The sequence below is a fragment of the Ailuropoda melanoleuca genome, chromosome 5 (genome assembly GCF_002007445.2).
Source record: "Ailuropoda melanoleuca isolate Jingjing chromosome 5, ASM200744v2, whole genome shotgun sequence".
Lineage (NCBI taxonomy): Eukaryota > Metazoa > Chordata > Mammalia > Carnivora > Ursidae > Ailuropoda > Ailuropoda melanoleuca.
The window spans coordinates 53,958,214-53,971,110 of record NC_048222.1 but is presented as its reverse complement, the minus strand read 5'-3'; the positions used below and the strand labels follow the sequence as shown (position 1 = coordinate 53,971,110).

The following is a 12,897-nucleotide window of genomic DNA, read 5'->3' as shown; positions in this document are numbered from 1 at the left end:
AGCCCTTAATAAAGTGAAAGATAACTTAGTAGCATCTGAAAAGTATGTCAATTGGTTCTAGAACAGAATCACAGTGAGAGCTACTAGTGTAAAAAAAGATAACACTAATTAAAGCTGAACAAAGGGAAAGAGTAAATACCATCATGGAAGTTGTGAGAGTGCCATAAGTTTTCTACCTTGTTTACTTCCGGTCTGAACTTTTATTGAGGTAAGAAGAGAAAGAATTGTGTCATTAGATTTAATGGAGACAATAAAAACTCTCTTTGTCTCTTTTTGTTAGGAAGAGAGAGAACAGTATCAATAATTAAATAGTCAAAGTATAATTCTTTTTTTTTAAAGATTTTATTTATTTCTCAGAAAGAGAGAGAGTGAAAGCACAAACGGGGGAGCCTGAGGCAGAGGGAGAAGCAGGTTCCCCGTTGAGCAAGGAGCAAGATGTGGAACTTGATCCCAGGACCCTGGGATCATGATCTGAGCTGAAGGCAGCTGCTTAACCAACTGAGCCACCCAGGTGTCCCAGTCAAAGTATAATTCTTAACTGATCAGTGTGTCTTATATTTCAAATTGTCAATTTTTTAAAAGACTTTTTTTCAGATATAAAAGCAAAATAAGCTTTTTTTTTTTTTTTTAAGAGAGAGGGAGGAGAAGGGGCAGAGAGAGAGGGAGAGAGAGAATCTTAATGCAGGCTCCATACCCAACGTGGAACCCAACGTGGAGCTCGATCTCACAACCCTCATATTATGACCTGAGCTGAAATCAAGAGTTAGACACTTGGGGCGCCTGGGTGGCACAGCGGTTACGCGTCTGCCTTCAGCTCAGGGCTTGATCCCGGTGTTACGGGATCGAGCCCCACATCAGGCTCCTCCACTATGAGCCTGCTTCTTCCTCTCCCACTCCCCCTGCTTGTGTTCCCTCTCTCGCTGGCTGTCTCTATCTCTGTTGAATAAATAAATAAAATCTTAAAAAAAAAAAAAAAGAGTTAGACACTTAACTGACTGAGCCACCCAAGCACCCCCAAAATAAACTTTTATAGAAAGTTTAGGAAATAATACAAAGAAGAAAAATAAAGCCATAATCCCATCTCCAGAAAAAACCTACAATTTTTGTCCAGTCTTTTTTCTATAGATTTAAGTAATTGGAATATTTTCATCATAATTTTGTATTGTCTTTTAAATTTAGCATTGTATCACAAATGTTTTCTAAATTTAGGATGCATTTGAAACTATAATTTTAATAGTTATACTGACATGTGTATCATCATTTGCTTAGCTATTACCGTAGTGATGGACATTGAAGTTGTTTCTAACTTTTTGCTATTGAAATATACTAAAATAAATATCTTAGTACATAAATATCTAAACATTAATGTTTTTAAGTCTGTTAAATTAGTTTACACTCATCAAGCAACCACCACCCTGCCTGCTACCACAATGACTGTTATCATTTTTTTAAAATGGCTTCATTGATAGACCAAAAGTATATTTAATTGTAGTTTTAATTTACATTTCTTTGCCTTTTGTTGAGGTTGAACTCTTTTTATGTTCATTAGCTGTCTTTAGTCTTTTTTTGAATTGTCAGGAGTGCCAAATTCAGTGTTACTCCAGTTCTAAAACAACATCTAAGAAGAATCAATTAAACCAAGAAGTGGGGCAATTATCTGTAGGCTATCGGGGTCATTTACCCACAAACTAGTTAGACCTGGACTTTTTCTTACTGTCCACTCTTGTAATGTTCAACAGAAAGAAAAAGTTTAGGTATATGATCTTTGTCTGTCCTGACTGAGCAGAACAGACATAATATCCTGCCTGAATGTGAAATTACTATAGATTTTCACTCATATAAAAACTCATTTCTACACATCCCACAAATACTTGTATTTTAGTTTATTTACAACATAAACATTTTATTCATGTGTTTTTAATGTCTGTTCATTTATTAATGATGTATGTGTCTCTGAAAATTTTAATTACTTAATCTTTTTTTACTCTATAATAGACGACTTCACCTCCCAGGGTCATTCATTGTACATACAATGTCATCACTTGGGAATCATCCTTATCAACCCTGAATGGGCATTTTTGTTTAAAAGGAATCTTCTCATTAAAATGGGATGGGGTAGGGTGCTCGGGTGGCTCAGTCAGTTAAGTGTCCAACTCTTGATTTCGGCTTAGACCATGATTGCAGGGTCGTGAGATCGAGCCAGGGTCTTGGGCTCCATGCTGGGTGTGGAGCCTGATTCTGATTCTCTCTCTCCCTCTCCCTCTGCCCCCCACCCTGCCTGGGCTGGTGCCCACTTATTCTCTCTCTTAAAAAAAAATTAATTTAAAAATGGGATGTGGTAACTCTTTAGATATTAGCAAATACTACATAAAGAATGAGTTGACTGCTAGATAAAAACAAAATTCTATAGACAGGAGTATTAAAATAGGAAGTGAAAGAATACAAAAAAATAACATCTGACAACTACAAAATTGCTTGAGACATAAGGACTGGTAATTACTTAAGAGTGCTCCACATGGTGTCCATTCTTACCCCTAATGACATATCTAGTCAGAGATATACCATCTGTCTTCTCTGTGCCACACAAGCAAAAAGGAAGATTGGGCTATCTAGCTCAGAGAAGTTTCTGGGGTTTTGCTTTGCTTTCCTTCCCTAGAAGGTACGTTATCAATCAGGGCTTTTCTCAGAGAGTGAAGCTTTGAAACAGACCTAAAAAATCATGGTCTCTCATCTGAGGAAAATCCAGGAGACAAGAGAATTTACTCACAAAATTACCAGCCTCCATCTGCAATCATTCTGGAATTATTGCTAACAACAGCTGAGAAGGTTGTAGTGATCCTTGCCCTGGGTTTGACGGGTGTGAGGAAGCTCAAGGGCAGAAGCAGAGCTGGGATAATGAGTCGATGGCTACTAAGAGAGGTGCATGACAGAGCAGGGAGAAGCAAAGGTTCCAAAAGAATGCAACTCCAGACCATGAAAATGCTTTGGGCGTGGGAAGGCTGTGCTGCAGGTGGAGCTGGCAGGTGAGTTCTCCAGAGGGAAACAGCCATGCAGGTGCCAGGCTGACTTGTGAACAACAAATCACAGGTTTGGCAAAGCTAGAAAGACATCAATTCTTTTTTACATCCAATTTTGCTATCATTACATGACAGGATGGAATTCTGTGTTCCAAAACAGTCTGAAAAACTCCCATTTTAAATTTTAAAAAATCAATTCATAACCAAGAGGGGGCCTGTTATTTTCCTGGCACCAGGTTCTGAAGGAGCTACTTGGGAATACTATAGCAGTAAGTGCTCCTTTACTTTGTTAGGGGCAATTTGTAAACCTGGCCATTACAGAAGCAGGTGCAGGAAGAAAAACAAACCTGGAAGTCAGAAGTAATCAGGAGTGCAAATTCACAGCCAGTCTTAGTCTGATACTTCTCTTCCACCCAACTTCCCTTCCGATAAGCAATTTCTCTTTTTCTATTACCAATTTTACAGATTTCTATCTTTCTGATCCTGACCACGCCCAATCAGAATTGTAGGATAGTCACTGGAAATCTGTTTATTAGAGTAAAAACATGGATTTATTGAACACTTATGTATCAAACACTGCTGCAAGTGCTTTATAAGAATTATCTCAGTCTTCAAAACATCACTCTAAAGTAAGATAATAATCATAGCATATCACTTCACAGATGAGGAAACTGAGGCAGGGAGAGACTGAGGCTCAGGTTTTAGACTTAGTTCCAAGGAGGAGAATTACTGTAGTCTGTCCAATGGTTAAGAAACCCTTCTAACCAGAGCCAGCCACATTTCAGATGCATGCACTTAGTCACAAGGAACAAGATGACTAGTTTAGTGAAAAGCCTTTCCCAATATTGAGAGATTTCCAGGTGCATGACCTATTGCCGGTGGTCAGTGCATGTGAAGGACAATACACAATACTCCAGATCTGTCTGTGACTTCTGGAGCACAGTTCAGACTTCACTATTTAAAAGAGATGAGCAATATACCAAATCCCACTCTAAATTAACTTTTTTTTTTTTTAAAGTAGTTTCCGGGCCCAGCGTGGAGCCTAACGAGGGGTTTGAACTCACAATCCTGAGATCAAGAGCTGAACAGAGATCAAGAGTTGGATGCTTAGCCAAATAAGCCACCCAGGTGCCCCTAAACTAACTCTTAATTTGAGAAAAATTCAGCAGAAATATGGGTGAGAATTAGAAACAAAAGTTAACTCTCCCCTCAAATCTAAGAATTTGGACAAAACTTGAAAAGTGTAGAGACACCAACAAATACTGTTACTAGTAAAAATTAGGTAAAGCACAGAAGAGTTTTTAAGGTTAAAAATGTAATGTCCTCAGTCAAAACTATCAATAAGAAGCCTCTTTGTCCTGAGTTTAATACAAAATAATTTGCTGCAAACACACCCTTCTAGTCATGGGTTTCCCCTCCCTTGCAGGAGCTGCTCAAGTCGTATTACACTGAAGCCAACAGTGTGGACTGCTGGGAGTGAGTAGTCCCATGAAGACCAACTGGATGCAATCCTAAAACTTTCATATCCACTAGAGACTCCGAGGCTGTAATTTTGAAATCTTCAAAGTCTAACTTTGTGGTAGTCTCCAGAGATGGCTACTAATGACTTCTCCAAAACAAACGTCTTTTGTCCCATCAAGAGATGAGGTCCACTCCCTTTCCCTTGCGTCTAAGCTGTCCTTGTAATTTGCTGTGACATGGAATGCGGCAGAACTGACACTGTGCTGGTTCTGGGGCTGGCCCCAGAAGCCCTGGCATCTTTTGTTCTTACACTCTCAGACCACATTCACCATGCTACTGAACAGAGAAGTCTCTTGGAGAGGCCCCAGGTCCTCTTCCTTGGGCTGGGAGGCAGGGAGGTGCTACGACCAACCCCATGTGCAACAAAAGAACCACCCAGTCAAAATTTGAAAAGTTGTGAACATGAATAAATTGCTGTGGTTTGAAACCACTGAAGTTTGGGATGGTTTGTTACATAGCAGCCAAAAACCGGAACCACCTCTCTCCTGCTATACAGTGGCCGTGCTGCTCCATCAATGGTCTGCAGGCTAATGTTAGCTACAGAGAGAACGGACTGGAGGACTGCAGGGTAAAATGCCCGGTGGAGGAATTAGAGTACGCGGCTCTGAGCCGACCAGCCTCAGTTAGAAATACCGGCTCAGCCACTTACACGCAGTGACCTTGGATAAGTTAACTTAGGGTACTTGTATGTATGATTCCAACTATATAACATTTTCCCTTAAAACGAACAGAATGAGATGATAGAAACTTTTCATTCCTCAGTAAAACTAAGACAAGAAAGGAAAGAATCATTCAGTTTTCTTCAGCTGTTCTGCCAGAAGCAGTCTATTTCTGACTTGGCCATTTTCTCAGAATATGATACAAAAATAGAAGAGTTGTGCCTGAATTACGTGTTAGTGAAACTAATATCATATTTGAAAAGAAGATCTGAGAATTGGTTTGGGACCATCTAACTTAAGGTCACTGTAGTCTTGGAGTCACAGTCATGTTCATTTGGTTTCAGACCATATAACACAAACCCTAAGGCAGATTTATGTGCTATTTTTCTTGCATTTTTGTGGACAAAAATTACATTGGTAAAAACTGTCATCAAACAAAGGCAGCAGTTTTGCTACATTCTTGGGCATTGGCTATTTACAATATTCAAGGACAAAAGGCTTACTATTAAAACAATTTACCTCAGTCTGAAATAAATTCATGACAGGCTATATTTTTTTATAATAGGGTATGTTAAAAAAAAAGGAATTACAAAAGGGAAAATCTGGTCATCAAAATTACATTTAAAATTAAAATGTCTATTGATCAAAAACATCTATAATAAGAATGCATGTACATATGAGAAAATATAGGTAATAATTAATAAGCTAATTAAGCACCCATTGGTCATTCATGAAATATAAAGAGTTTGAAACAACTGTTACATTTATGGGCAAATGAGGTCTGCTCCACAATGGAAATGTTCTCTGTTAATAATAGCATGGTCACACCCTACTTGTAGGGATAGGTATCTAAAATGTACCTCTGTCCTCAATGGCATATCTTCAGTTTCTGCAATTTCAGAGCTAAAGGTGTATTCAGACTCATTACTGCTGTGGGTGGAGTCTGTTCTCTTGTGTCCAGGCTTAGGCACATTCTGTAAGGCAGATAAACCAAATATGATTAACACAATATAATTAAACCAGTTAGAGTTAAGACAGCATCTACCTTAACTTGGGTCTAACCCCCACTCACTAACTTGCTGTTATCATGCCCAAACAGTCTGTTCCTTGTTGTCCTTAACAAACCCTCACGAAAGTCTCACTTTCTGAGCTCCTCAAAGAAAGAGAAAGATGCACCAGCAGGACATGACAATAATAGTCACAATACCAAATGCCCAAACCAAAATCATCTGTGATTATTAGCAGAGTCCCCTTTGGGTTTTTTTTTTTCTTTCCTTTAAGATTTTATTTATTTATTTGAGAGAGAGAGATGGAGACAGAGAGAGCATGAGCAGGCGAAGGAGCAGAGGGAGAGGCACAGGCAGACTACTTGCTGAGCAGGGAGCCCGACGTGGGGCTCAATCCCAGGACTCTGAGATCATGACCTGAGCCCAAGTCAGATGTTTAACTGACTGAGTCACCCCGGCACCCCTGCTTCGGGTTTCTGAAGTTGTGAGTGGCCTGTCACACTGGGTGTAGTGTAGGTATAATGCCTCAGCAGCCAAACATTGACTTCAGTGTTGCAATGAAATGAAACTTGGTAAAAAGTTCATGAGATATGTTTAATGACAGCATCATCATTTTACTGCACTGCATTTGAGCATAAATGGAAAAAAAGAGAGGGGTTCTACATAGGTGACTATAATTTCTGTCACTTTTGTGCATGAAGTTGAATCTCTGGAGTCAGCAGTGGGATGGATGAGCCCTTCAGGAGAGGTAAGAAAGCTGCTCCAAGAACCCTCTGACGTCCTGGGGTTATTCGTTCAGCGAGTCCAGGTGACAGTTCTATGACAATGTGGTACTTATGAAATTAGCATTCAGAAAGCTTATGGAAAACAGAGAAGTTAAACAATTGCAGTCCGTTCCTTTCTGTAGGAGAGGGGGTTAGAGAATGACTTGAAGAAAGAAGGAATAAAAAGCCTGGATTTTGTGCCCCTCACTCCTAGGATGTCCCCCTGCAGAAGAGGTGGAAAGATTCAGTGGCCTGAATCTCACAGGGTTACCGGCTCTGGGAGCTTCAGAAAGACTTCTGGAAGCTTTTCTGATCTGTCCAATTTCCTTTACCCCTTGCCCAGCTTCAGAAAGAGCTAGAAGTCACAAGAGCTTCTCTGCCTCTTTCTCTCCCAAATCCAGGCCTACAGAGAGCAGACCCATCCATATGACCAAAGGAAAGCCAGCATCCAGGGGCAGTTGAAAGTCTTCCAGGCCACCCCAAACTGTACTCCAGTGCATAAGGAAGACTCAAGAACACTAGACCTTCTGACACTATCTAGCAGCTAGGGTACCCACTAAAAGGAAGAATCACCCCACATAAAGTCAAAGGCACTCATATTTACTGTTTACGTACACAGCAACCTCATGTAAGGTTCCTAGCCCCAGCCAACAGTTGTATGGGAAGGTGTTTATTAATAAATTGGTCATAATATTAAAAGAAACAGGTAAGTCCATAGAAATACCTGGACAAAGATTTTCTAATAAGCTTATTAAAGATGAGTGAGACCTCTATTTTCCCTCATGTATGTGTTACTAAACAACGAATACCTTAAGGTATGAACAGAAGCAACACTGTGTATTTGCTATTTAATGTAACTTTCGGATACAAGGCAGCGGTTAAATGCTCTGGGGTCTGAAGTAAGAGAGAGCTGGGTAGGAATTCCAGGTCTGCTACTTACTTGTCCCTTGCCCAACTTCTCCAAACCTCACTTTCATCATTGGGTAAAGGTGAATAATAATATTATCTACCTAAAAGGGTTTATGTGAGGATTAAATAAGACAGGGCAAGCGAAGAGCTAGCCTAGTGCTTGGCATATGACAAGGATTCAATTAATGTGCATGGATGTTGCCATCATCATTAGGGTCCAGCAGTAATGTAACAACTCCCCTGTGCATGGCTTTCTGTTCCCCAAGTTGTTAGCCCATATGCTGTTCCATTACAAGGACAAGCATCCTACTTGATCATCAAGTGCTCCTTCAAGATCTGTATCTCGGACCTCCTCTTTTAATCTGTCACATCTCCAATAATTCCTTCTTTCCTTGAATCTGTTTTACTCCCTTTGTCAAGGTTAAGGACCCCATTGCTGACATGCTGGACTCCCTCCTTACTTGGGATGAATCTTCAAACACTTCACAAGCCTGCATTCCATTGCCTCATTATCCTTCCACTGTCTGCTTGAATTTCCTTGGCCCTGGATTTAAGTGTTTTCTTCCTTGCCTCTACTTAACAACTGAATGTTCCTGGAGAAAAATCCTACAACACTTATTGGTACCAGGGCCAACAAATCTAGACCGTGGTAATCAACGGCATGAACTTTGGTCCACGTATTACATAGATTACCAGAACTCCTGAGGCAGTCTATTGATTGCCCTCCCTAAAGTTCTATTTACCACAAAATGCTTCCTAAGCATTGTGCAGTGAGAGCTCCATCTGTAGAAGAGTGTCAATGAAATATTAGCCAAGGACCCACCTGTCAGGTGGGAAGTTTCTACTTAAACATTAAAATAAGATATTGCTATTATTTAATTAATCCTAAATTATAAAGTCCATTTTTTTATTCTCTACAATTCTTGGCAAACGTTTTCTGCGAAGACTGCAATGTTGACTGTGTCTGGAGCTAGGAAAGGAGAACTAATGAAGAGCAGAGTAGGAAGCAAGCAGACGCTGATCTTCTTTCGTCTGCTATTTTCTTTTTCCCTCCCTCTAACCATTTTGTCAAGCAAGAGGAATGACAAGGAGTCACAGGCATACAGTGGAGAGGATTATAGGCTGAGAAATCAGAAATCAAGCAGCTGAACTGTCCCCGGAACTTGATTACATCTTTTTTCCACAACATTGCTGGGAACAGAATAGCTAAGCAGGCAGAGACTTGCCCAGTGGGAAGGAACAGCCCTGCTAAGCTGCTGGAGGATGGCCATTATTGCTGGAGGGTCTTTTCTAGACATGGCTACCTCTCTAAGGAGGAGACCCATTAACGTCATAGGTATTTCCGGGAATGTGCTCAGAAAGTGATGTATACATGGCATGTGCTTCTCTCATTTTATTTTTTGAGATTCACAGGGCATGCAGTATTTCTTTTTTTAACAAGGCATGCAGTATTAAAGAATCCAAGAAATTCTACAGGAAAAAAAAATCTGTTTACCTCTGTTTCAACTAGCGATTCCCACATTTCTATGACCCCAATCATTTCTTTTCCAATGCCACTTCTTAATATGCCAAATAACTAGTGGCTCTCGAAATACCTCATGGGACATGAAGCTTAGCTCCAACCATAACCAAAGCATAGATTCACCACAACTGTTGGCACAGTTATCCAGTAAATAGATTTAAAATACACCGAAGAAACGAACTCTAGGGAACATGATATTCAAAGACAGAGGAAAAGGACTCTAAAGAAAGCTAAGAATGGGAGAATGTGAAGGAGGAAAGATTTCAACAAGGCCAAGTGTAGCAGGGAGATCAAGGAAGACAAGACTTAATGATTTGTCCTTCTGGTTTGTCAATAAGGGTAATGGTGACCTACTCCTACTTCTAATTTTACTTTGTCACATACAAATCAGAATAGAGTAGCAAGGTTTGAAGTAACAGTCCACCTCTGGCATTTAAAGTAGCTTTTTAACCTCTTTGAGACCAGGTTTTCTCTCTTCCAGGTGACAAATTTATTTCATTTCTTTTGTGTTATATAATCTCCTTTATTTTGACTTTTAAAATGTCACATTTTAAAAAATGTTGTCAAAGGATCCAGATAGAAGCAAAATTCGAAGCAAATATTCTACACCACAGATATCAAATTATCTTGTTTCTTATAGGAGATATTTCAGAACATTTCTGCCATTGGTACCATTAGGTTGCCCTCAAGGCTGATACTTACAGGAACAAGAGAGCTAGGGGACTCTTTGTTTCCTGACAGTAGGATAAGTAGAACAGAGAGGATGTGCAGAACTATTAAAAGTACAAGAGGTATGTTGGTAGATATAGAAGAGTTCTTGAAATAGATACGATAATTTGTTACAAATAGAGACTGAATGTTCTTTTTGTAGGAATATATTTTTAAATCATAACAAAAATCAGCAGAGAAAATACTCAATTATATAAATATTTGCTTTATATGCAAATTTTACGTGTTGATACATATGACAAAGTCTATAGCCCCGTCTTTAAAGTGTTTGACTTTACAAGGTATTCATGAATGAAGTTATATGATTTGTGGGATCTGCTTTACAACAACTCAAACCACTGGATGGGATGGGAAGGAGGGATAGAGTAGGGGTAAAAATGTGTTGACCATTTTGAAATTGGGTCATGACTACCTGAAGTACATGGGATTCATTCCACTCTTCTATCCGCTTTTGTATGTGCTGAAATGTTTTCTAAAAATGCAAGTGTTTGACTCACCACCATTAGAGTCATCTCCTCCTTGAGGTCATCATATCGTTCTTCTAAGCGACTGAACTCATTCAGAAGGTTCTGGTATCTCAGCCTTTCATCATTAAGATCAAGTTCCAGTTGTTTTGTTTCTTCTACTAACTTCTTCTCCATAGTCTCTGAAAGAAAGAAGAGGGGAAAGCATAACAAAGGTGGCTCGACAGAACTCAAGAGTACAAACGTGTACACTGACTTCCAGCTTCTCTGCAAAGGGTTTACTTGTAGCACCATGAACAATGAAGAGTATCTTAGGGAATGTAGGAGAAGAGCAAATATCAAGACAAAAAAAATAGTTTGTGAATAATAACAGTCATGTACTGAGTTCTTCCACATACTATGGATTCAGTGCCACTAGTTCATTCACTGGTTATAGCACATCCTTGATAGACTTCTACTAGTCATTGTTTAATAACTAAAGTATTTCTTATTCCAATATTCTGTTTCAGGCTATTATAAAATTCTTTTGTCCAAATTAGATACTCCTCAAATCTCTGAGGGAGTGGCGACTTCTCAGTGAACCGAGCTGTCCTATGTCCTATGTCAACTCTCCGCTCACCTCAGTCCCCAGGCTGAGATCTTACAATATTTCCAGCATGTTGAACCCCCCACAGTCCTATTATTCCCCCATTTCTAACCAGATAAGACCCCCTGCCTGGTCATCTGCATTGTTACTTTTCTTGTATGCTGCCCTGACCTTTCCATTCACCACCCCACTCTGCTGTCTCTGTTGCCAGCAGCTCACACTTGCCTGGGACGTCATCTGGAGATGGGGATGAGCCCCTGACTGCAGATAAAGCGAACTAAAGAGCCTCAGATCTCAGCTGTATGTTTTACCTAAATGAGCCAACCAGTCACATTTATAAATATTAAGCTTCCTAATATTTATATGGCCCATTTTATTCTCATATTTCACAGCTAAATCTTAACCTGCCCTGTCTGCTTCAAATGCGTCACCATTTCTTTCCCTAGCAGCTCCATAACAGCGAGGGCTGCCAGTGTCTTGTCACTACTGCTTCCCTGGTGCCCACCACAGTGTTTCCCTAATGTAGGGCTTTAATAATGTGTGAATGAAAGAATGAGAGAATTTCTTCTCCCTATAACATTCTGTAAATTACATTTTATTCTCACCAATTTACAGAAGCTGCATAAGGCTACCAAGAAATTTTCCCTAGGCAAATCCAATGTTAGTTCTTTGTTCTTCTTATCCAATTTCAAGTATTCTAATCATTCTGGATCTTTCCATGTCTTCAGTAACTGTTTCTAATATTCCCTATCAATTTTTTTTCTAGTTTCTTTTCTTCACCTTATCCTTTACTTGTGGTCATCCTATAAGTCTTAATTCCAGATTTCTTCTCTTGCCTTCACATTATTCCCTTTCACTGGGGGGGAGGAGGTAGTGGGGGAAAAGCACAAAGGGTTCTCTTATCATCATAGCTTTAATGGGAACCTTAAGGCCTGTTTCTTCCTGTCTCTAATCTTTAATCTCAATTTGTTTTCAGGAGATCTCTTTTTGGAGGGCTTAGCTGACATTCAAAATTTAACACTCTAACAACTGATCTCATTAATTTTACTCATAAATAGGTACTTCTGTCTCTCGATTCCTCGTCGGTAACAATACACCATTATTGTTGTACTGCCTCATCTCAAAACTTCAGAAAATTGTTAGTCCTTTTTTGGATACCACAAGAAGGATGACATCCTGGCGATTTTTTCATATACTATATCCTCACTCCAATCCATTTCTCTCTCTGTGTCTCCACCACCAATTACTACAGCTTTGATCTGTATCTTCTTAGCCCACATTTATATATATGTAGATTCCTTGTAAATTATCATCATTCTTATCTATCTCACAAATAGCTAACAGAATAAATGTTCACATCTAGTTAGTTCTCTATTCAAAAAATTAGAGTTGCCTTTTTTTTAAGGTGGAAAAGAGTAATTGATCTTGGGAGAATAATATCCATTGGTTTAGCAAAAAATAAATACATGTAGACACATATACATATTAGCTCACAATTTCTTCCTAATTCAATAGAATCCTATAAGTCGAAACTAAGAAATCATACATGCAGAACAAAACTAATTTTTTAAAAATAACATAGGATATTGACTATACATGAATTCACATTTGTGCATAGAAAGACCAGATTTACAAGTTCACCAACTAAATCAAAATATTTACAGTGCTTGCCTCTTAGAACATCATAAATTTACTGATGACAATCTCAACTTTTAAAAA

The 12,897-nt window shown here is 39.2% G+C and overlaps 1 protein-coding gene across 7 annotated transcripts in view; it reads right to left on the bottom strand.

Annotated features, from left to right (window-relative positions):
- Positions 1 to 12,897, bottom strand: part of MYO5A (myosin VA) — a 183,280-nt gene that overhangs the window by 43,816 nt on the left and 126,567 nt on the right. For all 7 annotated transcript variants that reach the window (XM_034660960.1, XM_034660961.1, XM_034660965.1 and 4 more), the window contains exons 24-25: positions 10,626 to 10,774; positions 6,058 to 6,171 (exon numbers count right to left, since the gene is read on the bottom strand). In XM_034660960.1, coding sequence (XP_034516851.1) covers positions 6,058 to 6,171; positions 10,626 to 10,774 — 263 coding nt within the window. The remainder of the gene's footprint in view (positions 1 to 6,057; positions 6,172 to 10,625; positions 10,775 to 12,897) is intronic.